Source organism: Amia ocellicauda, chromosome 8 (genome assembly GCF_036373705.1).
Source record: "Amia ocellicauda isolate fAmiCal2 chromosome 8, fAmiCal2.hap1, whole genome shotgun sequence".
In the NCBI taxonomy this organism is placed as follows: Eukaryota; Metazoa; Chordata; class Actinopteri; order Amiiformes; family Amiidae; genus Amia; species Amia ocellicauda.
In genome coordinates, this window is record NC_089857.1 from 41,527,579 (window position 1) to 41,554,533 (window position 26,955).

Below are 26,955 nucleotides of genomic sequence, written 5' to 3' on the forward strand. Positions count from 1 at the left end.
AGTGTATTAGGCTACACAAGTCAATTGTATTATATTTTATTATACAATATTTTATTTATGTATGATGTCAAAAACCTCTCCTATATATGTATATACATAAAAACAACAACAACAAAAACTACTTTAAAATCACATTTAAATGAACAGTAATGTCTTTTCAGCTCCGAGAGTATTGAAAGAATGTCAGGTTCGTTGGAAGAGTTTGATACTCCTGGCTTGCCGTAGCTTGTTGTCACTTCGTCCTTTTAACTTTTACATCAAATTAAAAACAGGAAATCTCTCGAGGGGAACTCCGTCTGCTATTCAATTTGTGAAGTTAAGCATTCATGCGACGTAAGGTTTTTCTTGTTTTTATTTTACAGTTCTTGCGCGAATCATAACTAGATACAATGATATGAACTATGCGTGTTAGTATGTGACGTCAGCTGGCGTACAGACTTGGTGCAACTGTCAACACAGATATGCGTGCATTTGTTTTGCCAGCACTGCAGCAAAACCTAGTATATCTATATATTAAAAAACTACAAATAAACAACGACTGCAATCTACACTACGGAGCACAACGCTGCAAATATGTCAGTGCAGTGTGAGACCATTTTAACCACCGTTTATGAACCGACGTGATGCGTGTGTAAAATAATGTGAATATATTCATACGCACATAATAGCAGAGACTGGTTTAGATCATAACGTATTGCTTATAACAGTTGCATGCATTGATGATAGTGCTCTTGCCTACAAGAAGATGTTTAACTAACGGATGCTCTGCAATAGCAGGTTGGATATAAGACAGCCGTGATATACGACGCGTTAAGCCAAACTTTTCAAACAAACTGAAGTTGAATATACTGGGACGTAGATAACAAGATCATGATTAAATGAATGAATTAACGGGTAAGATAGGATTCCCTGAGTGAACACTGATCTCATGTTTTTCTCGTTGATCTGGTATCAGAGTCTGGATGATGGAAGAGCTAAGAGCAGTGCTGCGATGCCGGAAGTGTCGGAAATGCGTTTTAGACTCCACTAGACGTCTGATACAGGTTTCTTCTTTATTATATCTGTGTGTTATATTGTAAGCTAGCACTGCAGTTACCACCATGTATAGTTTTCCCGAGGTGTTTTCACTCGGTGGGGATATGGCAATTCATTCAGCTAAAAGAAAAAAATGATGTGTGGTTGGAATTATTATTTCTCGTTTAAAAAATGCAAATCTAAGTGAAAGAAGTGAGGGGAAAGATAGCTGGGGTGCGAGAATGACCTGCATGGCCATTGGCAGACACATCATGCAACCTTGGAATTGTACCAAGCTTACACTCTGCAATACCATATCGAGTTTTTCTTTTCAGTCTTTCTTTTCAATCTTTCTTTTCAAGTAACAGATAGTCATTGTAGCCCATATTGCCCCACTGTGTAATTTTAACCAAAATGAAAGCCAACTGGTAGAGATTGACTACTTCTCAAGGTCCTGGGTTACTGGGGGAATGGAAATGTGTGCCATAAAGTTATCTGCTGACTATTTGTTTCAAGAGCATCCAATGAAAGTTTGTAGGATTGTAAGGTCAGAGCTTCCTAGTTTGGCATAGGCCAATTGTCACTTTTTGATACACACTGCATTGTGTTTGTGTGTCACATAACATTGTTTCCAGGTGTCAAACAAGAGTTGTCTGTAGTATTGGATTCTATCCCATTTTATCTGCTGATATACTCCAGTACATGCTTTATTTGTTAAGTGACACTGATACCTTTTGGCTGTGTCAATGCAGACTCATTTTTCTCAAGGAGAAGCAGTTGTTTTCATTACTCATCTGACTGTAGACTGTGCACGCCTGTCATCTTGGCTGAATAAACAAGTCAATAAGCATTCTGGATTTTTTTTAATAATTAGGGGATATATGTTTCCTACAGAACTAGACAAACTGCATTTTGGGATGTCCAGGACAAAGCAAAGATCACAGGGGAACATTCATATGCGTCAGATACATTTGCTGCTTAATTGAACTGGTTTGTAATTTGATTTTATCTCTGAACAGATAAATGCTGGAGATGGTGTTCCAGCTAAATGTAGCATTTGGCATATCAGTATTGAAGCCCTGCCTGACTGGATGCTAGGTGAAATCAAGGAGGTAAGTTGTCCTCTGTGACTGGAGTGGGAAGTAAGGTAATCTATCTTTAACCCCCTCCCGCCAAAAGGCTGTCCTTAACACTAGATCTCCAGTGTTTGGAACCAAAGGGCATTTTTCATCTATCATATATTATTTATACATTCTGATAGAAATTAAACATGACATTTTGAACACCTTGAATTTTGACTCTTTTGATTTCTCTATTGTCTGATGCACATGCAGGACTCTCTGGATTAGTATTTCTCCGAGTTAGATTTCCCTTCTGACTTTGTATAATCGGACAGAGATTAAACGAGCCACCTTAACATCAATAACAGTTACTGCATATGCCGAAGAATAACCATGCAGTAATATCCTGCAGACGTGTCTTGTAAGTGGCCCTACTTCGCCTTTCAGGAATAGAAAACATCTAAACATTGTATATTAAAAGTATTTTATACTGTCAATTCAGGGTATTGAAAATGCTGATTGCATTTCTAATAAACCACTGAGATGCCTCTGCAGGAGTCTTTATCAACTGGGGCAGCAATAGATCATTCACACACTTTAATATGCCAGAAAATACATTTGTATAATGTGTCCCCTTGCTGCCTTAGTTTAGTGAGGTGTTTTTTTTTTTTTTGTATTTCCTGCAAAACATGTGTGCAGTGTATTATTATTATAATGAAGCATACAATCATTCACAACACAATAGAGAAACAAATCTGACAGACTCACTTAACTGGACTTCGTGTCTTTGCGGATGGAAGTCTTCAGCTCAGTGACATCATGCATTCTTGGTTCTTTGATGCTTTTAAACGGCTTCTCTGCAGATGTCGCAGCAAACAGCCAACCAGGCGGGACGATGCTTTGGATTCAGTTCAGTCCATGTTTTATCACTCATGTCTTTCTTGTGAAAACACTGGACTGCAGTCATTTATTTTCCACGTTTTCACTTCTTTTATTGAACTATAGTCAACACTACAGGTTCAACAACAAAACAAAACAAAAACCGTATTTATGGAAATAAATACAGTCCGTAATACTGACACACTGCCGCCTCTCAAATTCAAAATCAACCGATCTCTCGTAATGCAGACCCAACTAATCGATCTCTCGTAATGCAGACCCAACTAATCGATCTCTCGTAATGCAGACCCAACTAATCGATCTCTCGTAATGCAGACCCAACTAATCGATCTCTCGTAATGCAGACCCAACTAATCGATCTCTCGTAATGCAGACCCAACTAATCGATCTCTCGTAATGCAGACCCAACTAATCGATCTCTCGTAATGCAGACCCAACTAATCTATCTCTCGTAATGCAGACCCAACTAGTCGAACACGCGCGATGCTGTTGCAGTTTTGTACGGAGACGCGCTTACAGAAACGATGCATGTGAGTCCGCATGTGACAGCACGTATAATGGTATGCAGGATATTATTGATTCCGTTCAGACTATTATTTATTCCTCCCACAGCTTTTCTGCTAGACAAACAGAAAAGCATACAGTGATCTTCCCTCATACACAATAGATGGATTGTGTGTTTGTGCCAGATGTCATCCAAAATTATGAAGGCCCCTATATTTTTTTTCATTTGCAAAAGCACACTGTGGGCACTCTGTCTCACAAGGCTGCTCCCACATCTTCAATAGCTACAAAACCTACAAACATAGCGTTCTTGCTGACCACGTTGCTGAGTCAATTGTTAACCCCTGGATCTGTTCTCACTAGTGTTTTTCACAAATATCACACATTCACAGGACAAAAATCCAGGCAGCTATCACAAAGCCCAGATATGAACCAGTGATGTCTGGACAATAGGATTCAATCTGCGCTCCAAGCGGAGGTTTTTACTGGTTCGGCCTCCAGTTTTATGCTCAATGAATTCATGGGCAATCAGTTGTGCAGCTTCAGTGTGGAATATCCCCTTTTCAGTTTGAGTATGTGTGTGGAGAAGAGCAGCTTCATAGTGGTTAGTGTAATCTGGGGTGTGCTGAAATCTTGTAAAACACCTCAGACTTTGGGAAGTCACTGCTATCCCTTTAAGCGCATAATCAGAGGCATTGGGTGGCATGCTGCAGAAGTGGGATTAATCATATTTGTTGGATTTCTGCCCCATATATTGAATGAAGTTGTATTTGTTTCTTTTCATGAGAGCAGATCAGATGAGATGAGATGAGAGCAGATCAGATGTTTCAAATCAGTTTTCTGTGTAATCGTGTTTCTAAAAATGCACAAACAGTGTTTTACATATAAAAACATGATTATTTTTTTTTTTTACACAGAAGATCAATGCTAGATCTGCTTTCTTTGTGATTTATTAGTGATTTATTATTTACTATTTTGTCACACTCTGTTTTTCAGGATTGAAATCAAATGTTTTATTAACAGTTTGGCTTAATTGATTAATTAATAATTTGTGTTTGGCTTTTGCTTGTTGTGCACTGGTGTGGGGTGTTGTTGTAGTGTAAATATCTTGCTGATCAACCATGTCTGTACATAAAAAATGAAACGGCTGACCATGTTATTTTGAAAGAAAAAAAAAAAAAAAATTATCTGGTTATTTCTCCTTATTTATTGACAATGAATGATTCTGTTGTCTTTCATTTCTATAGGCCCAGTGGACAATTGGGAAGCTGAACTGCTGGTTTTGTGGGGCTCGCTTAGGGGGCTTTAACTTTGTCAGCAGTGCAAAATGTCCCTGTGGTCAGGATGTGACAGTTCACCTCTGCAAGAGCCGGATTGATTATGAGTCAAAACCCTCCATTCCCATTTCCAGACCAGCTAGAATAACAGCACCTTGTCCTCGGCAGCAGTCACGAGAGTCCCAACAGGTACAGCATGTCGTGGAGGCCAAAGAAGCCAGTTTAAGCAACACTATGTTACCACATGCTTTTCAGACCAGTAATGAATTTGGGCGAATTTCTGAAGCCCTTTGCCTGGAGGCAAGATCACAAAGGGGTGACGTCAAAGCGGCTAATGCAAAAGCATTTTCTTCTGTGTCACGGCCATCGAACACAAGATTTGCTGTGAAAGCTTCGCATAGGAAAGCGCATAGCTGGGATTACAACAACAGATATGGAGTGGACATTTCTACCAGCTTCGCTGATCTTCTTAAAACAATCGGTGGGGATCTGGCACGGCCTGGAAGCTTGCAAAGGGTACTGATGCCCAGTGACAACTGTGCAGATTTGCAGCTTGTAGCCAGGACAGCATCAGAGACTGTGTCACCCAGGTTATGTAGTTTTGATGTGAATTGGCAGCCAGGTAGACCTTCTCAGTTTGCTCTTGTTGACATGCAGGCCAGACGTGACAATCTCAGGGAAGCCAGCTTGCTACCAGGGAACCAGAGTAGTGGCCGGGCTTCCTCTCTGAGAAGACGATTTCCTTCTGAGAGCAGCACAGAGGAAGGGGATGTTGAGGAGGAGCCTGCCATGTCAGCAGAAAGTTTAGCCCTGGCTGGACCTTCAACTTCTTCCCCAGTAGAGCAAAGGCTGTGTAAGAGAGAGAGGAACCGGCTAAAGAGCCTGAGGAGGAAGCAGAGAAGAAGGGAACGCTGGATTCAGAGCCAACTCCAAGATCACAAACAGGTGGGTTGATAGACGTGAGACTATCGGACGTATTGTGATGGTTTATCAAAACTGAAATGCATTGAAGGTAGAATTGCATCTTCCTCCAACTCAATACAGACGGCCTTAAAATGTCTATTTTTGGGGGATTAATGGTATCAAGATGACTATCCAGGTGTTGAATATATAGTATCTGTATATATAGTATAATTACACCTAATTGGTTCCTTGAATCACAGTCGGAATCAACACTTAACTTGTTACAAAACAACAATTAAATGCAGTAACCTCTAAACAATCATAGTCATTTCAGTAATCCCCAGGGCAGGACAAAAGTATATCTTCTTAAACTACTGTCAAGAAAGGCTTTATGCTTATTCCTCTTGATTTATTTTATATATTCCAATACAATCTAAATATTTCTATAACAAGGTCTATGGCTTGGAAATGATTCTATCTATACACATTATTTTCTGTACTTTGTCTGCATTTCATATTTTTCCTTGTAATTTTGAGGTTTACTCAACTGAATTTTTACATCTTCTGCAACTAGAAGACAAACAGATTCTTATAAATCACACCATTTCTATCCATCAGCCTTCATCAATCCACTGCGGGATGAGGCTTCCCCATAGGGAATCATTAGCTAGAACACACGGCTCCAGCGAGATGGATCCGAGAGTGCCACACACACACACGCATACAAACATACACTACAGGGCGATTTAAAGTAGCCAATTAACCGAAACAGCATGTATTTGGAATGTGGGAGGAAACTGAAGCACGCTGAGAAAACCCACACGGATACGGGGAGAACATGCTCCACACAGACAGGCAGGCTGGTCCAAGGCCAGAATCAAACCTATGTCCCAGTAGCTGTGAGGCAGTAGTGGTAACCATTGCACAGCCCCATATATATACATGATTATGTGTGTATATGTCATCATCATCAGTCTATATCGATCCACTGCTAGATGAAGGCCTCCTCAAAATGTTTCCACTTGTTTCGATACATAGTTTATTTTTGTCAAGTTATGTTTGCAAAGTTTATTATTTGATCTGCCCGTCTTTCACGTGGTCTTCATATTGGTCTTTTGTCATCTCTTGGGATCCATTCAATAGTTTCCTTTGTCCATCTTTGATCTTTTCTTCTTGCAATGTTGCCATTTTCACATTTTAACATGTGAGTGTGTGTGTGTGTATGGATGTATATATATATATATATACTTTATATATAATAGGCATCCATGACTAGAAAAGCTAGATAGAAACCACAGAAATGTAATTGTAAGATCTTATAAAGGCATTTGGTTTCATAATGCATTTCATGGCAATTCCATTAACCCCCAACTATGGCACTCAAATGAAACTTTGCAATGTATCACTCACTTGAAACTATGAAATGCAGCATGGATTGAATCTGTTTAACAGCTGTAAATTATAAATTCCATTAATAACCTGCTTGGGCAGAAGAACAGCAGTTTATACATAAATATAGGCAACATTGTTTTGTGGATTTGTTAAACTTCAGAAAACATTGAGCATATATCATAAATATCCTCAGTAAGACAAAATAAGGTTTCATGACATTAGTAATGTTTTTAGATACATTAAATATTCTAATCAGAGAAAGGCTCTTAAATCAATAACTCACGTTATTATTATTATTATTATTATTATTATTATTATTATTATTATTATTATTATTATTATTATTAAACCATTTTCTTAACACATGCATTAAAACATTTTTAGACTGCAGAAGGGAAAACCCATAATCTTTGATGAAAGTCAAAATATCTTAAATAACTGAGCCCTATAGGCAACCTACATATCTTATATTTAATACCACATTATTAATCTGTGGGTAGAATAAATACCTTCTGGCTTCTTGCAGAATGCCACAGGCACAGAGTTTTGCATTATTTACCAGCTCCTCTGTTCAGTTACTATATTCTGCTGTTCTGCATTTTTCACTATTTGATATTAATTTTGTTGTTACTGTTTGTTTTTTTATTAATTGGATAACATGATTTCGTTATGATACACATATAGTACACTCAATTAGTCAATTCAGACCTTTCATACTGCAGGACAAGTCTACATAAATGTGTGCGTGCTGTGACAGGCTGTAAGCATGCCTGACGTCTCTCGCTGGATTTGGAGGTGATGTTTTCTGACACAAGTGTTCAACAAAGTGTTAATAAATAGATTCATTCAACAAGGGTATTGATTAGTTGCTTGTGTTAGACATCTTGTGTTTCTGATGCTTATAATAATGATAATAATATATTACTGGTGGTAATTTTATTTTAATATTTATATTATTAAAATAATAATAATAATAATAATAATAATAATAATAATAATAATAATAATAATTATTATTATTATTATTATTATTATTAAAACCACATGATGATGGGCTGCCCATCACTTCCATGTTTGAAAACTGTAGTCCACTTTAAAGTGACCCAGTTGAACATGTTTTACCGCACTATTAGAAAATCTAGGCCAGCAAAAACAAGAGCTGTGGCGCACAGTTAAGGGAATCCATGAACACTTGATGTAATTTGTTTATAATATTCCCTATGATACCAATCTTAAGTGTTTCGGAATACTTAGCCTTTCAGAAAGCTACATATAGGTTCCCTCCATAATTATTATCAATAAAATGTCATGGATTACTTAGATAAATGCTTTCTTAAAAGTAGAACTGAATCTGAGTATTAAAATTTCCCTTCAGATTCGGTTATAGAACAGATGTATTTGTGCAAGGGAAATGACATGGGTGGAGAAAATAAAATAGTGATCGATGGGATATTAGGACAGTCTTATTTAAATGTAACTGTAATTTCTAATGTAAATGTGCAAGGCTTTGATGTTTTCTGTTCTTGTCCATGACTTGTTTCAAACGTGGCACTATGAAGGAAGAGCCAAGTGAGAGCTTTCGTCCTGGTTTACTGCTTTCCAATGGGAAGACCTTTGTTGCAACGCGCTGTCATGACAACACTTAAAATGCTCCCTTCAGATGTTCGGAGTGGAGCTTATTCAGCTAACAGTATTTCCATAACCACTCAAACATACATTAACATAGAGCATACATAATCAAATAGTGGATTCAAACTTAATTTTTGTATTCCCCAATGTTCCCGGGTCAATGACATACAATTTAATTAATAAGCAACTGCTTTATAAATAATATTGATTTCTATTAATCACATTCAGTATTTAGTATTCCTCAGCATTATAGAGAAAATTATCCAAACAGCCAGTCTGCTTTCCTATTGAGAGGATAGTTTGCACGTAGTGGAATAGCTGGTACTGGTTTTTGGGGCTTTTTTCCATTGAGTTTTACTAAAGTGAAGGATCTCCTGTCCTGACTGATTCTCCAAAAAAAAACATGTTCCCTTAAACCACAGAGTTTCCAAAGCAATTGTTATGTAGACAAAGAGGCCAAGACCCAAAACTCTGCAAGCTGCAAATAACAAACATGTTTGCAATCATGGTTTAATTTATTGTCGGAGGCCACTTTCTACTGCTTATGAATAACAATCTCTATTGGGTACAAGTCTGTAATTTGCGATTTGGTCTAAGGCCATACAAGAGTTTAGAGTAGAAATGAAATAACAGAGAGCAATGAAAACAGCAGCCATTTAAATATGCATGACTACTTTTACCTGTAAAATGCTTTAAAATAAATACTTTAATACATATTAATTAACTAATAAAAGTGATGCCTCTGGTGGTTTAAGATGTTGCTCTGTGGATTTTGGATTGTGCCTGTCCACCAGCAGAGGGCAGGCAACATCCTTTCAGATTGGAAATAGGTTACTTTACCCCTGTCCTGTGCATTAGATTACTGTATACTGTCTATAACATCTTGGTTTTTACTTGCATAAGAGAACACACATCGTTGTCTTGGTCAATTTAAACTAGATGGAAAAAAGGATAACTCAGAAACAAAATGAATCTACTCTCTTCAAAAGAACAGAAACAACAGGCAGGAGTTGAGTTAACCCAATCAATGAGGGTGAATTGGATTATAAATTAATCAGTTGTTTCAATTAGTCCAGACATTTACTGGCACAATAGTTAGGCAATGATATTAGTACATCTGTTTTTAATGTTTGGTGCATTAATAGTTTCTCAGCCTTGAAATAATTTAATTTTATAAGGGAAAAAAACAAACAAACTACTGTATATGTGTCTGAGAATGTATAGTATATCAAATTAATCACTTGATTTTGAAATAAATACATTTATTATTATTATTAATACTAACACTACTACTAACAACAACCACAACAACAATAATAATAATGTAAATTTGAGTTACTAGGAATTTAAGACAAGGATTACTTAACCATCATTGGTATGACTTTCCTGTTTGTCTGCAGCTGAGCTTCACAATGGAGTTTATTTTGATTGCACACTTTCAGATGGGTAAGTGCATGCCATATTTTATTTATGCCTGAAATAGAAACCCAGCACACTTCCTAGGGCCATTGCCTTCAGCAAAGTCTTCTGCTTTCTGCACTTGAATAAAAGCCATTCTATTGATCGCGGTATTTTGGAGCAAACTAAATGATTAATTTGGCAATATCAGCGAGAGGGGAAAGCTTTGCAATCGATGGCACTGTGGATACCTTGTGCTTTATTGGAGGACTGTGTTATCTCTGGTGATATCACACAGGATTTGCCTGGACCTGGTACAGTAGAATAGTGAAGATCAGATACTATAGCAATAAAAACCAAGCAGCAGAACAAACAAAAGACAAATGCAGGCTTTGACATTATTTCATTTGCTTGTTTACTGCGTATTCCCATGACAGATGTGTTGTGGAGATCTGCACTGTTATCCTGCAAAGAATTGTACAGTGATGTAAACACTCATTTTTAAGCCAAAGGTTCACACGTAATTACTTCTATTAAACAAGTACTGTGATAATGGCATACCTTGAGGCTTATTTGTATTCTTTATAGTGTTGGATGTTGCTCAGATGCTTCTTGTTTCAACTATTAACCATCGGCGTATTTGTCTTCATGTTTATTTTCCTGTTTTCATCTTCAGCATTTGAATTGTATTTAACTCACTTATTCCTGTTTAATAACAGTGCATCGGCTAAATTGTATTTCATATCTCCACCATTTGTGGGATATGAAATGCATTCCCCCCCAGCTGAGTTTTATATATGCAAGGTTAATATGGTTCCTTCAGATTAGCGAGGTAATATTTCAAGCCGCTCTGGAGTTCCACACTTTCATGTTCGTGTCATCCTAAAGCTACTTGACAGGAGCTGACGTGGTTTCAGAGTGATGCAGAATCTCACTGTGCCCTAGTTTTAGTAACTGAGAAAGTAACCGTTTGTGCAGGAATTTTGCCCATCGGTATACAGCGAGAACTGGCAAATATTGGAGTACATTATATTGATGAGATCTCGCTTTCTCTCCCATTTTCAGAAACTGTACCAGGGTCGATTGTTGTGTGACTGTGTCTGTTGTATGATTGAACAAGCAGTAACCTTTTTATTTTATTTAACACAAAGGTAATCAGACTGACAGAGACCACAGACCCAGTGTCCTAACACTGCCATCCACATGCCACTAAAACACAAAATGAAAGAACCTCTGACAGAACAGGCTTTGTATGTAGGGCAGGCCTTGATTTTTGTTTTAGGATCTGTCTTATTTTGCCATATTCAGTGGTTCAGTGTTTTCTTTTTGTTTTATTATGTTAGACATTACTTTTATTAGCACCATCTGTTATATAAGTATTTTAGCAAGATCCTTGTATTTTGTTATGTGATTATTTATTGAATTGTTCTTACTGGGTTACACATATAAAGAAAATTAGATTTCAGTACTTGTATCCTGTGCTGGCACTGACTGCTTTATTCCTGAGTGAATTTTTCATGAGGAGAACCACTTGAACATTGGTTATTGCACTTATCTTGCAGCAAAGCAGCCTTTCTAGTGAGACATAAATAAAATAAAAAAAATTAAATATGCAGTCACATTCCCAAACATGTATATATGTGTGTGTGATTGTAAAGGAAAATTGAGGTATCTTTAACTTATATATATATATATACATATATATATATATATATATATATATATATATATATACATATACATATACATATATATATATACATACACATATATATATATATATATATATATATATACACACACATTCTGAGGCCCGTAGCCATAATGTGTATGTATATATTGTCGTTTTTTGGGGGGTGGTGAGTTTTCTGCACCAAGCTTTTTGAAAGGTTTTACCAGCCTTACAGAACTGGATGTTCAAAATCATGGAGTGCAGAGGCAACATTTAAAACCAATCAATGAGTCACTTTGAAACTGGTAAAATGTGTAGATCCTTCACAAAGTGGGTTGATGAGATCCTACAAGCACCTAGATTTACATAGTGAACATCTGTTCTGTTACAGCAAAATCCATGGAAGTTTGTTGGATTTTTTTCCCCACCTCTACATAGTTTCAGTTTTCAATTTAAAACAGATAAATGGTTAACATGCAAATTATTAATTTGACTATAATATTGCTAAAGATCTCAATGAAAAGTGGGTGAACTTTGAGTGACAAAGCACCATTGTGTTGGAGTGCCAGAAAATTAAAGCTTGGTTAGGCTACCATTAATTTATGCAGGTTGGTTTCTGTCGAGTATGAGGCTGTCAATACAATTTGTTTTCAATTGTCATTTGCAGTTAAGTAATGTCAGTTGAGGTACACGTTTTTTTTTGGGTTTTTTTGCATTATATTGGTGTATCATGCAAGGGAAACCATGGACAGAGTGAGAGTCCAGTCCCAATATGATTCCGATGGGTACAACATCAGTTCCAAAAGGACTGTAAGGCATGATATTGAAAACTGTCATTATATTCCCAAAATCTGCTTCCTTGGGGCTATAATTCTTCAACTTTTCATCCCAAAGATATTCTAGTGACGGCAGTACATACCTCTGCTGGCGTTGGGACATTCATCGACATATTCAAAGTGTCAAAAGGTACATGGTGCCTGTGTGAAGTGATTAAAGCACAGTGCTGAAAACTTAATAAATAACACTGCATTCCTTTAATTTCCTTCCATTCTTGTTGGTTGCCAAACAGCCTTGCTCGTTATGAAAAATCTTTAATGAACCGGAGATTAATGCAACACCACGTGCCACTATCTGGGTGGTATTTGCCGAGTGAAAGTGACTTTAACCTTCTCACAGTCGCTGTGTTCAAAATAGTGCCGTCACAGTGTAGAGTGATAGAAAGTGCCCTAAGCTGCACACAATCAAAAGATTATTTTGCAACTTCCATTGCACTAGTTCTTTTGTGTTGAGCTATTGGATTTACATGAAGTAAATTTCCACATTCCTGGGGAAAAAAATAAAATAATTGAAGGTAATGCAGTGTGAAGAAAATGTCCGTGACAAGTGACAGAGAGTTAGCTACAGATAATAATAGACTAAATGCTTTATTTATCTGCAACTGGCAACACACATTCCTAAAGTGACAATCCTGGAAGGAAGTGACTTCCATTTAAAGTTGCTATGCAACATCTTAAGAAATCATAGGCTGCCTTTCTTTAATACCTCCGCAGAATGTATTGCTGAGTGTCTCTGAAGTCTGCAGTGCTATAATCTACAGTGTGAGGTGACAAAGCCATTTAAAATTCCTCTTTTGAATATGGAAAGCCTGCTGCAAGTCTTTCTGGGGGAATTTAGTGGTACAGTGAAAAATAAAAATAAGTGTTTCAAGAAAGCAAGGAGTTTCTTCTTTTCAAAGCATGTTACAAAAATGATTTAACCTTAATCTTATTTTTTTTTAATAAAATAGTGATCAAAATGATATATTATATATATACATACATATATAAAAAGCTATTCTAATTGAATATTGAAGTCAGTCCCCAGCAAAATGTGTATGTGTGTGTATATATATATATATCTATAAAATGAGCTATAAGATTCATTATCCTGCCTGGGGGTGTTTTGTTTAAAGTCAGTGGTATAATTAATGCTTTAGTTGAGGTTGATATTAATCCATGCTGCATGTATTATTTAACAACTAGAGGTAAATATGTCACTGGATTATAGCACTACATTCTTACATCTATCATGTTAAGTACTGTGTATATTGGACATGTATTATAGGATAAATAGATTGGTGGTTTTGAGTTTCCCAAGTAGTTTTTTTCTACTAAGAGGTTCACAGCAGTTTATTATGGTTGTGTTAAAACACTACAGGTCTGGTTTGTTTAAAAGTTTTTCTTGTTTGTATGGTGATGATTCTGAATTTCAAAGACGTTTATCCTGCTGAAATTTTAGATTAGACTGCTTTTGTACCAAATACAATAATGCTATTGAGGAAACTAATAACTCATCTTTGACTCTTCCCCCAATAGTCCTATGCAATATCTTGTATGTGTGCCACCTGAGTGGGACAGATATGTGTCAGATACCACACAGTCTTCAGAGGCGATAGCAGATGTCTCCGAACAACCAAGCCACTTTCCTGAGCATGCTTGTAATTGGAAACTGCCCGATTATGAAGTCACCTCTCAGGCTGTGAGGGAATGGAGAAAGGACACTTGTCTATTTAAAATGGAGCCAGGCCAAATTAATAGATTTCTACAGAGTGTGTGTCAGCATTTTTTTTTTAATGCAAATTAAACTGTTTTCCTGACTCTGCATCTCCCTGCACTGTCGGCAATACCGCCTCACTTGAAGGCAGCTTGGAAGCAACGGTAGTTAGAGGGGTATGTTTATCCCCCCTGTATTAATACATTAATTAAAAATAGCATTTTTAAAGTCTTCGGTTGTAATGCAGCAATTAAAAACAGACACTTAAAAAATAACCTCCTTGAAAGGCTGTGTTTATTCCTCCAAGTCCTCCCCTGGGCGCTCTCTCACATCTTCCACAAGCTGACCTGTTACAGCTCTTGCAGTTCATTCAGTCTGCCTTTGGCAGAGTCGCACATTCATTTTAATGGAGTTTAAAACTAAAGTTCGGGAGGAGGACAAGCCCAGTCTCAGATCACTCCTGCTCTTAAGTGCAACCAATCAGGTGCTCCCACACGTACACACACACAAGCACTGCGTTACAAGCTTCCTATCCCTTGTGTCAGCAGCTTCGCTTCACAGTCTTGGCTCCATCCAGCACGTGGAGTCGGGGGTCCGATTGCTTCATCCTCGTGGCCAAGCGTGTTATTCCCTCAGCGAGGCAGGTTAAGGCTAAATACACTTCATTACACCAGCCTTTACTACAGTGTGTCCCAGTCCTGACACAACTGCACACTGAATAAATTAACTGACACCTAAATTGAACTAATAATTTGCTTGAGTTTAAAAATGATTTAAATATCAAAACTTTTGATAATTTGGGTGCCTTATATATTTTATATTCAACCTGATGTCTCCAATGGTTTAAAATTATGAATAAGCTCTAATTAGGCCAATGATTAGTTCAATTAGGGAATTGAGAGAACAAGAACTATCAGGACAAGTTATTTAAAACTTGTTTCCATTTGTGGAATTGCATATTATGAAATTGGTGTTTTCTAAAACACCAACACCTGTTTGATTAAAAAAAAAAACACCCAGACCTTTAACTAAATTGTGTCAAATTTAAAATTCAATTATTAAATGTAACTGTATTATATGTATTGCTTTTCATTACAGTTCAGTGCAAAATAAATCCTCTCATTGTAATCACTGCACCGTGGTTAGAGTTATGCAATCATTTAGGTCTCACAGTATGGACCAATGCACATTTGCATTAAGACCATAAACTGCAATCTTGGTGGTCATTCCCAAGACAGACGTTATGTTAATATAGCTGAGTAATTATGCTGTTGCATATAGCTGAGATAGTTATTGGATGCTTATTTGTTAGTAATTAGTCGTCTCAGTGGCAACAGTAGCCTCCCGAGAGTCTCAGTGTGACAAAGGTAATTATCTTATTGCTTCTGGGGCCCAAGCTAGATATGTACAGTGGTGCCCTGCTGATACCAGAGAAGGTCTCAGTAGGTGCAAGAATTGATATCTTGCAAAGCACATAAACACTTAAGTATGTTTGTTATTTATTTTAATGGCCGAGGGAATGGACGCATTTGCCAAGACACCTTTTTCATGTTTTTAATAAGATAACATGCATTTAAAATACTTTTTACATCCTTTCAGTTTAATATTATATAGTTTATTCCCCTCTTTGCGAAAAACGATATACGTAATTGGATAAATATGATTTCTCTTCTAGAAGGAGTGTTATTTCATCCGTTCTCTATATACAATATATAATACAAGCCAGGGCAAGAAATATGGCATTCTTTTAAAATGGTCTGACCTTTATGCATAACAGTAGAAAACTCTCATTCAATGCATCATAAACTTGCAAGGTACATGGCTAATATGTGCCTATGTTTGTGTCATTGAAATGAAAACCATTCTTCTCTACAGCTCCCCTGTTATTTCTGATTTTGGTACGGAGATGAAATCGTGAGAGCTGTTAATTCAGAATGTATAGAGAAAACGACATGATTTCTGGCAGCAAAACACCCTTTCGGACATGATGCAACTCCCTCGGGAAAGATGGTATACATTTGATACTGCATCTAATTCAGAACAGAATCCTTGGGAATAAAGTGATTACCCGATTTCAATTCAATGTCATGTCCTTTGCCACTGCAGCAAAGATGCGGTGAAAACAAGTCTGCCTGTACTGTCTAAACTGTTTGTGCCACACAGATACACTGAGAGCCCCTTCACAGCACAAAAGAAAGATATTACTTCTCTCTTCGATGGTCATGGTGCAGAGGAAACTTTGACGTGCATGTCGGTGTTTCTGTGCATGTGTGTGTGTATGTGTGTTGTGTGTGCGCCCGCTTTGCGAATACACGCTGTATGAACGTTGCCAGATTACAGTGGAAATGGTGGGCGGCAACAGTTTCAAGTCACGATCGTTGTTTTTTAGTCCATTGCAAAAGGCCAGCGCTGTAGCAGGAGATGAAGTTGTGGATATGCATTAGGCCTACTTTATTTATAAGTAGCTGGATTATGCACGGAGTAAACCAGGTTATTTTTAGATTAACAAAAGTGTAACAAAAGAGAAGGAAAATTATTAATTTAAGCAATTTCCTTTTACACAATTCAAAGATGTAGCACTTCCCATGATCAATTGGCATTTCTCCAAGTTCAATCAATTTGTTTAATTAAAGCAACTACTCTGCATACACCTATTTACAGCTATATAACCCCACCCGAGGACATTTAATGGGACCGTCTATCGTCGTGTCAATGAAAATGTACAGAGTGCGTTCAAAATTATGCTTTTATTGGCATAATGGTTCATGATATAATCATGGTATAAACGTGGTAAAATCATGATATTTAAAAAAAAACATAAACAACATGGTAAAATCATGGTAAAATGCTAAAATGTACTTTAGTAAAAACATGTGTGTTGTTAAGTTATCTTAACAAATTAATATAACAAATATAGCTCCTGACAAGCTGACAAGCTTTACGATATCCTGAAGACTAGCGGTGAAACATTGTGTGTTCAGTATCTTATCTCATCATTTTTTGTCTTGAAAACCCTAATATGAAACATAAAATGCAACACACTTCCGAGTGGTTCATCTCGCACAAGCCTCTCTTAGCCTCACAGGCTGGAGATTGCAGTTTACACTGCTGTTGTGTGGAAATAGCATTGTGTCAGATTCCATGTTGTTTACATAACCTATTTTCCCTCGCACACATTTTTGTGTTGATGCACAGTTTTGAATAATTTACGAAAATGCAAATGGGGCTCTTTCCGTGTGACTCTAGTTTAAGATGTCTTGGAAACCAAAGAGAATTGGGGTAATTATTTTTGTATGTGGCTCGTGCCTTCATTGTTCATATGGACAGGGCTGTTGGAGTGCCGAAGGTTATACTTCAACTGCTTCTGAACCACTGAAACTTCACATTCCTGACCAGCTGTATGCATGTGTAATGATAGGTTGCGGATTCAACCCCAGTTATCTGAGAGAGATAAACCCCCAAAGGGGGTGATGGGAAGTGCGAAATCTGACATGCTGGCACATTTCTCATAGTCCCCTTAGGGTGTTATTCTTGAATTGGAAGATAACGAACCTCATGTAGCACCCAAGACCTCGGCAGGGGGAGTGGCATTGTGGGAGAGAGCAGCCAGAGAGAAAAACCTTTTGTTTTGTTACTAAAAGCAGTTTAAATATAAATAATTAAAATGCATAAAATCACAGAAAGACCCAAACACAAAGAACCAATGAGTAGTGCAGGCAAAGAGGAGGCAGTGAGGATTTGTGTTCTTTTCCTTCAGTTTCTCACTACCTGGGCTCCGTGTCTCCTCCCACCTGCGCTTCCACATGTGGCCGCCCCGTCACTGGGGACACAGGGGCTTTACATTGTGTAAATCGCAATTATCCAATTAGCCTGCTTTGCATTACGAAGGGACTGGAGAGGGAGAACAAATAAAAGGTGCAAAGTGATCATGTGAATATAATTAAGGATAAGGTCATCAACATAATCAAAGTGAAAAACGTGCAGTGACCGTTAGCTTTCAAAGGGTTGGGGTAGGGTGAGCTGCCACCACCTTTCTGGTCTGGTTAGATTACTTTGGAAGCAAACAAGACTTGCAAAGATATGGGAGGTGGGTTAACCCACTCTACGGCTGTATGGATATAAATCCACCGGGTTCTCTGACCAAATGTCCCTTCCCCTTCATCCTCTGTCTCTGCGAGGCTAACATCAAACTTTTTCTTTTGCCTCGGATCCTCCAGTCCCTGCCCAACAGGTATATGTATTTAAAAAATGAAACACTCCCATCCCCTATCATGTGCAACCCCTTAACACCTAAACACTATAATGAATGAATCATTACACATATAATGAGAGGCTAGTACTTAAAGGTAAGTTCTGTCTTGCAGAGCTCAACTGGGAATCTGACCAGCAGTGACGATGAAGACCTTCTCAATGGTGACCGGGATGGCTTCATCTGTGCAGTCTGCCTGGATGTCTACTTCAGCCCCTACATGTGCTACCCGTGCCATCACATCTTCTGTGAGCCATGTCTGCGCACTCTTGCCAAGAACAACCCCTCCAATACGCCGTGCCCCCTCTGCAGGACAATCATTACACATGTCTTTTTACAGAAAGGTAAAAAACGTTGTTTCTAACAGAACTCCTTTAACTGATACTAAGAGATATATATTTTTTCAGATTTGTGCAGATTTTTCATTAGTTTTCGTATGACAATATTATTCATATACTTTATCATAATTTCTTCCACAAATACATGTCTATTTTCTCAGTATAAACACACATGAATCATAAACAGCAATTTGACATGCTGGAGTTAATGTGGTATGGTTCCAGAAGTATATTTTTGTGAGTGTGTTTGCTTTCATGAAGCAAAGAAAATCGACTGGGTTGTTAAAATGCAAAGTGTCTTAGCATTGGGTGAAGTGTCCCTCAATCGCTTCATTTGCGTTAGAGGAGGTTCGGAGGTTGCATTTCAGAGAAAATGACGGTGATTTCATTGGGAGTTTCAAGATTAGGTTCTTACTCTCTACTTTTCATTAGCTTGCCCAAGGTCAACGAGCTTAGGTTTAGAAAATCACTGGAAGTTAGGGAAAAAATAGGTTGTTGCTTGGTTACATTGGGCAGCAACTTATAAAACTGCTGTGACGGATGTTTCCGGTTTGTGCATCCAATATTTCAAAAATTGGGGGGAAGTTCAGCCAATTGCACAAGGGTATTTTTGCTTTTAGATTCGTCATTGTGTACCAGCATCGTTTTAAGCAATGGCACTCTATAGATACACAACTATGTTTCAGGCACTGAGCAGTGGTATAAGTACAACATGTCAGGTTATTTATATTGGGGAAAGGCAGTCTGAACCAGGGATCGGACCCAGTCACCAGCACTGCAGTCAAGCACTCATGACCTGAAGGTAGGTAATTAGCATCTTTAACACCCTGTTAGTTAACCCTGAGAAATTACAGCGGCATTTTGAAAAATACCTATTGGTGTTGCTTCTTTACAGAATTTAGATCTACAGATATGCTGGTTGTCCTTTTCTTACCATGCACTTCTTGTTGAAACCCTGTATCTTGCCTTGCAGAGTTGAACCACACTACAAAGACATTCTTCCCGAAGGAATATTTGACCCGGAAGCAGATCTTCCAGAAAGCCAGCTGTGCGAAGTGGCCCCTCCCCAGATGTAGAAAACTCTTCCACTTCTTTGGAGGTAGATAATATATTAGATCTGTCAGTTAAAGTATTTTTTCATTGCACAAGATGAAAAAGACTTTACAGCTTAATTTGCCTTTTGAAATGGTCTAATTGATAAAAACTGGTGTCTTGCTGAAACAAAATCTGAGGGGCTGCTGAGTGCCAAGGTGGCATGTGACGGTCCCAGGGAGACATTGCCACCCCTCTCCTGTGTGATTAGTACTAAAGACACTGCGGCCGAGACAGCACACACTTACATTTGCTCAAGGTCAAGATTATTTTTGTTCGTACTGCCCAGGCAAGACCTAAGGCAGCTTTGAGCTTCTGTAAGAGCTGGGGCAGTAAATGAAGACTGAAATGAGCAATACCTTTAATGCTATAGTGCTTGTGTCTTACTCCGAATATCTACCTCATTAAAAGGAATGGCTTTGAAGCTCCTGTAAACTGAAGAAAAATTATAGTTATTCTCAAAAGTTTTTATTTTGTATTTTTTGGTACATAAGTTCAATTTCTGAATTAATTTCCCAGGCCGTATAAAATATGGCAGAGTAAAAGATGCACGGGAGTCCATGCATGCAGAGTGCTAGGAAGAGTTTACATATAATTATGTATTTGCTTCTCAAGAACAAAAGCCTTGCTGATCAAAGACTAATACAGAACAAGTTGTGCATCTTCTGTTTGACTTCAGAGAGTATCTTTATATTTCTGCTTCACCCGGGTAGATTCACTGTATCCACTGCTACAACAATCAAGTATATCTTGCATTTAATATGACCCTATATCCTCTATTAATGCAGATTTCCATCATATGAACATAATGCTGAAAACTAAAAGTTTTCCCTTAACCCGGTATAGCTATAGTTATTATTTTGTATAAATCGCAATCATTTGATCTAGTTTCTAATCTTCAGAAAGTCCAGTTGCTTCACGAAACCAAACGCAAAATTGCATGTAAAAAAATAAATAAATGACAATCTCCGGCAGATTTCTCTTTCCCACAGGGCATTGGTGTTCATTCAATGGGAGAAATATCCACTTGGCAAGCAAATCAAAAATCAGTTCCAATCACAGATACTAAACGGTCTCTGAATGATATATCAATATATCTGTGCAGGCCGCTCCGCTGGGGCGACTCCTGAGCTGTTTGAGTCGAATGCCTGGTGTCTTTGCAGGGCTCCGGAGGCAGACGAACCCAGTTGGCCGAAGACAGTTCCCACACGGAGGGTACCGGTTGGACACCATGGACTTTGAGGATGACTCCCGGGGCTGGAGATTTGACATGGACATGGTGATAATCTACATCTACTCTGTCAATTGGGTCATTGGCTTCATCATATTCTGCTTCCTTTGCTACTTTTTCTTCCCTTCATTTTAAGGCAATACTTAGCAAGAAAGCAACACATACAGCTCTTGAAAAAATTAAGAGACCAGTCCAAGTTGAGAAATCAATGTTAAGTTGCCTCTTAATTTTTTCCAGAGCTGTATATATAATTATTTTTTTAAATAATTATAATGTACTTGCTACTGTATACCATTTTAATAAGTAAGCTCCAGTGTGTTCATAAACCACTGTAAGATCTGTTTTACAACTATAGGATGTGGATCTAATTTCACATTTTCACACTGCGACAATGTTTTATTTTAGTATAACAGGCATTGAGGAAGCTTGAATGTTTACACATTGTGGGAATTATGCTATTGAAGTTAAACAAAACATCACTGCATTCTGTGTCTGCACAGTCCATGGCAACAGTTTAAAAACCCTATTTACCTCTATTTACTTTTACACGGAGCTTGAATAAAATCACACAAACATTTTTTGGTTAAAATCCATTTGTTTTTTAAACTTCTAGTCATCCTAAAAGCCACATGATGTGAAATGTATAATATGATACATGAAAGTCTCCTTAATTATATCAATGGAAATTGGATATCCCTCCAAAATTAACTTGTATTATTCAGAGTTTAAAAACCATGATGATTTGACTGCAATAATAGCAAGTTCGCAACAAAATGAAATTGCTTTTTAGAAAAACTGGAATCTGATTCAGGGATTGCAATGTGGGCTTTTTCCTGCATTTACTGTGTAGATGATTTGGAAAGATTATTTCCTATGGTTTGAATGAGATGTTTTGTTCTTAATGTGCCTCTTAGATTTTGGCAAAAAGAGTTCAGGCACGACTGGTGTTATTCTTTGCCAAATGCAGAAGTGAAACTCTAGAAGGAAAGGAGAGGAGTAATGTTGGCCGTGGTATCTAGTCAAGAACCAGCAGGAGACAACATCCATAAAAAAGTGTTTGGACACAGACTTCACAAAAGATTTGGAGCACGTTGCACTAAGGGAGTGGGTTGATGTTCCCTTGATAATCAGTTTACAGCCAAATCGAAACTTTGACCCACTGGCAATTGCAGATTTTAAAAATTGATGGTATTCTTGATGGCTTGATAGAGTATTCCTTATTAAACCAAATACAGCCTCCCTTCAATTACTGTCCTTGCTGTTCTGCAATGGATAGGATGACGGGCTGGATTACATCAAACCTCTGACCCACCTGCTAACAGCCAACTACAAACCTATACTTGATAGTGGTTATATTTACATGTAGAAGAAAGAAGCATCTGACAGGACATGATGCCACCACTGAGAACAGTAGTAGTTTTCTGTTGGGTCAATGATTTGGTTTAATCCCAGCCGAAGACTGGATTTGTTCCAGTCCCATGTAAGATAATATAAATGGAAAATAAGAAAATAAAATGAACGACAGCAATTCTGAGGTCAGAAAAAGGCTTTATCACAGGAGAAATCAGCCTCCAAGTGTTGCTGGCTATCAGTCATGTGAATATTGGCTAATTAGTTTCTTCACTGTTACATTCTCTGACATCTGTGTGCTTTATGCTCCTCGTGTGCACTTTACCAGTTACACAGCGCAAGAGCAGCAGACGTAACTCAACGAACAGTGAAATAATGTCAGCATGTAAAAAGGAAATCAACATAAAAAGAAAAATTGTCAGTCGGTAGGTTAAAAGCTGTATGATTGACTGTACATCATATTGCTGACAGAGAAATGTATCCCTTTTTAAATATAATTTCAAATAAATAAATAAAATGTCTTTTGACCTCAACTGACTGCCTTTTATGCTTACTGCTTCCCATCCACTAGTGAAATAACGAAATAAGCCATCTGTGCAGCTCGATTTAAAGTTGTACTCTCTGTTATTCATAGGTGTTTTAAAGCTACACGAAAACTGGAGAATGCAAATTAAGGGCTGGAGAAGAGAGGTATTTCTGTACGGAGTGGGTTAAGGGTGTCTGCATTAATCTTGAAGAAATGGCTGGATGAGATCCACAGATCAGTCAGTTCATAAGCATTGGGCAGGATGGGCCAAATTCAAACTTTATAACTTTATAAATTATCGTAATATCAATTTAAGATGTAAAAAATATATATATATATATATATCTAAAAAGCAATTCACAGTAATAATTCATAGGTAAAACTAAAAACAAGCATTCACCGTTATTTTTAGTGGAAGAAGTGCTTTCCACAGGGATCCCCTTTTACTCTGCAGGGAAGGATCCCCTCCCAAAGGGATCCCCGTCTTTTGCACTATGTAGATTATCAAGGGTCCTTTCCAAGCTGTTGGGAAACATGATATATTCTGCCTTCCACACCTGGTACCACCACTACTGCCACCTTCTCATGTGTGCTTTCTTCAAAGGCTACAAAACAACATGGTAATAAGGTTATTCTCTATTAAATATTCATAGATTTTGCACTCAAGAGCAGCATAACAATTTGCTTTTCAACTTAGGGTACACATTCTATTGACATTTATTGATAAGTACATATTTACAATGCTTGTTTTACTTGTCTCACCAAGTGGCCATTCAATGTATAACCAAACAGGGTAAATGTATTCAATATTTATGAAATACACACAGTGTTACAGGCATATTGTGCTCAGATGTTTCAATCTTATCTTCAGTCATTTTATAAATGCCTTAAAAATACATTTTGATCATTTTAAAATAAATTCATGAATAGGTCTAGTTACAACAAAATGCATATTTACAAAGCATGAATTATTGTGAGTCTGCTTTAAATCAGATACTACTGAAAAGGCAAGTATCACAGTCTAACCACAGTTAACAGCATAATTATGGTGTCTTAGAGGGGGTTAATATATTATGCGATTCTGTGCTGCAGACGTCTATATTTTTTTTAGCAGCCCTATCCACATCACTGGTTCATATTAACGACAGAATTTGTTCCCTTGCTGATGTAGTGTGCGAGATTTAAAGTGTCCGAATGCCATCCCAGAAGAACACACTGCTACAGCGAGTCTGTTAGAAGATGTAAGATTGTTTAATCGCCAGACAGGCAGCATTAAGGACAAGCCCAGCTCTCCTGACCACTCACAGACAGAAGGGCGTGAGGGAGTGAGATTATGTGTGGCAATATATCCTGCAACCACTGGATGCCTTTTCATGGCTCTAAAGGGCCTACTTCACAGATTTCTGCGGCTGTGGAGATATTTTCTCACATCTGGGTTCGGCACAGCTTCCAGAGTGACAATGCATGTGCTCCTGTCCCGGCAGCATCCTTACTGTCCCAGCATTGCCACCCTGGGTCTTCTCAGGCCAGTCCTGTCATTTTATTTAATTGAACACTATTCGGGATTAATTGGACGTGGACTGCAGTTTCATCAGCAAAAAGTGCAATTCAGTTTATTAGGGGAGAGAGTGAGATATTATCTGATACTTATTTATAACTAGTGCTGTAATATCTGCAGTAAATCAAAAAGTTCTTACATTTGCCAAGTATTGCTTTATAGATATTAATTACACTTTGCATTTTTCCAGACATCGACCTTGGACTTTTACAGTCTCCAAAACTATCCTATGTCCTGGTTCTGCATTTGGGTCAAAGCCAAATTCTACTCCAGCAACTTGGGGAAATCTGAAAATAAGGTGTGTTTATGATGATATTATTATAACTGAACAGGGAATATGCATATGAAGCTGTCAAAGTTATAATGTAGCATGCTGTTTTTGAAACAGTCTGAATTTGTGAATTTCCTGACAAATGTAATGCCAGTTCTACCTCACTGCAATAGAAATGTGACCCCATACAACAGCATTGCTAGGGAGAGAGGGAGTGATAAAGGTTATGTCAGTTTCCATGACTCCTTAGTACCTAATCTTGAAACTCCAATTATCCCAGAGAATCCCCATTATGATCAATTATGCAGGGGTTTTCTACTGGAGTCCTTGAGGCCGAGACTCTTAAAGGATTGTACTTGTGATCTGAACTAGCATTTCTTTCTTTAAGATCACCACACAAAAAGTTCTAGGTCAACCTTGCCCCTTAAATAAATAATAAAATTAAATGAAATACATGAAGAATATACATTCCATCTGAACTTGGGTAATTTCTGACTCCATTCTCGAGGGCTTCTAATAACTGCTCTCCTGTAGTTTCAATGACCAGGACAGGATGTGTTACGCACATCAGGTCAAGCATCGTGAAAGGGCCGGCTGCATAGATGCGATCTGAATGCAAAGTGCCATAAGAACAAAATAAATACATAAATAGACCACCATTAAGGGAATTATCTAGGACTGTCTTTAAGAAATAATAAAGCAAATAAAGCATTGTGTGTGTGTGTGTGTGTGTGTGTGTGTGTGGTATAAGGTATACATAAATAACTGCTGCAGTCTTTTTAGAACACCTTAACATGTTCATATGATGCAATGAAATGATAAACACAGAATTCAACAGAGCCACATCTGCGTGGGTCACTTTCAGCATCGCATTAGTGATCAGATTCCCAAGGTTGTTCTCCGATTTCTGCACCGTAGCAAAACACCCATCCAGGTCCATTTCGGTTTGGCACAGCACTACTTCCAGCAAGTGCTAAGAACAGGTAATACATTATAAATAATCAGATGAATCGTGTACGCCTATTCAGTCAGTATTTATTTTGTGATTAAACAATTTTTTAATGTTTTGTATATATATATATATATATATATATATATATATATATATATATACACTCACCTAAAGGATTATTAGGAACACCTGTTCAATTTCTCATTAATGCAATTATCTAACCAACCAATCACATGGCAGTTGCTTCAATGCATTTAGGGGTGTGGTCCTGGTCAAGACAATCTCCTGAACTCCAAACTGAATGTCTGAATGGGAAAGAAAGGTGATTTAAGCAATTTTGAGCGTGGCATGGTTGTTGGTGCCAGACGGGCCGGTCTGAGTATTTCACAATCTGCTCAGTTACTGGGATTTTCACGCACAGCCATTTCTAGGGTTTACAAAGAATGGTGTGAAAAGGGAAAAACATCCAGTATGCGGCAGTCCTGTGGGTGAAAATGCCTTGTTGATGCTAGAGGTCAGAGGAGAATGGGCCGACTGATTCAAGCTGATAGAAGAGCAACTTTGACTGAAATAACCACTCGTTACAACCGAGGTATGCAGCAAAGCATTTGTGAAGCCACAACACGTACAACCTTGAGGCGGATGGGCTATAACAGCAGAAGACCCCACCGGGTACCACTCATCTCCACTACAAATAGGAAAAAAGAGGCTACAATTTGCACAAGCTCACCAAAATTGGACAGTTGAAGACAGGAAAAATGTTGCCTGGTCTGATGAGTCTCCATTTCTGTTGAGACATTCAGATGGTAGAGTCAGAATTTGGCGTAAACAGAATGAGAACATGGATCCATCATGCCTTGTTACCACTGTGCAGGGTGGTGGTGGTGTAATGGTGTGGGGGATGTTTTCTTGGCACACTTTAGGCCCCTTAGTGCCAACTGGGCATCATTTAAATGCCACGGCCTACCTGAGCATTGTTTCTGACCATGTCCATCCCTTTATGACCACCATGTACCCATCCTCTGATGGCTACTTCCAGCAGGATAATGCACCATGTCACAAAGGTCGAATCATTTCAAATTCTTGAACATGACAATGAGTTCACT

General features: G+C 37.9%; 1 protein-coding gene across 2 annotated transcripts; it reads left to right on the top strand.

Annotated features, from left to right (window-relative positions):
• The first annotated feature begins 249 nt into the window (after nucleotides 1-249).
• rnf180a (ring finger protein 180a) lies at nucleotides 250-23,075 on the top strand. Of its 2 annotated transcripts, none has more exons than XM_066711432.1 (7): nucleotides 250-333; nucleotides 956-1,043; nucleotides 2,034-2,126; nucleotides 4,727-5,701; nucleotides 18,647-18,875; nucleotides 19,843-19,968; nucleotides 21,125-23,075. In XM_066711432.1, exons 2-7 carry the CDS (start codon nucleotides 963-965, stop codon nucleotides 21,325-21,327), a joined length of 1,707 nt encoding a protein of 568 aa, XP_066567529.1. In that variant the 5' UTR covers nucleotides 250-333; nucleotides 956-962; the 3' UTR covers nucleotides 21,328-23,075. The 2 variants fall into 2 exon arrangements, with proteins under 2 accessions (XP_066567529.1, XP_066567531.1); XM_066711434.1 differs by lacking the exon at nucleotides 250-333 and adding an exon at nucleotides 445-575.
• The last annotated feature ends 3,880 nt before the right edge of the window (nucleotides 23,076-26,955 follow it).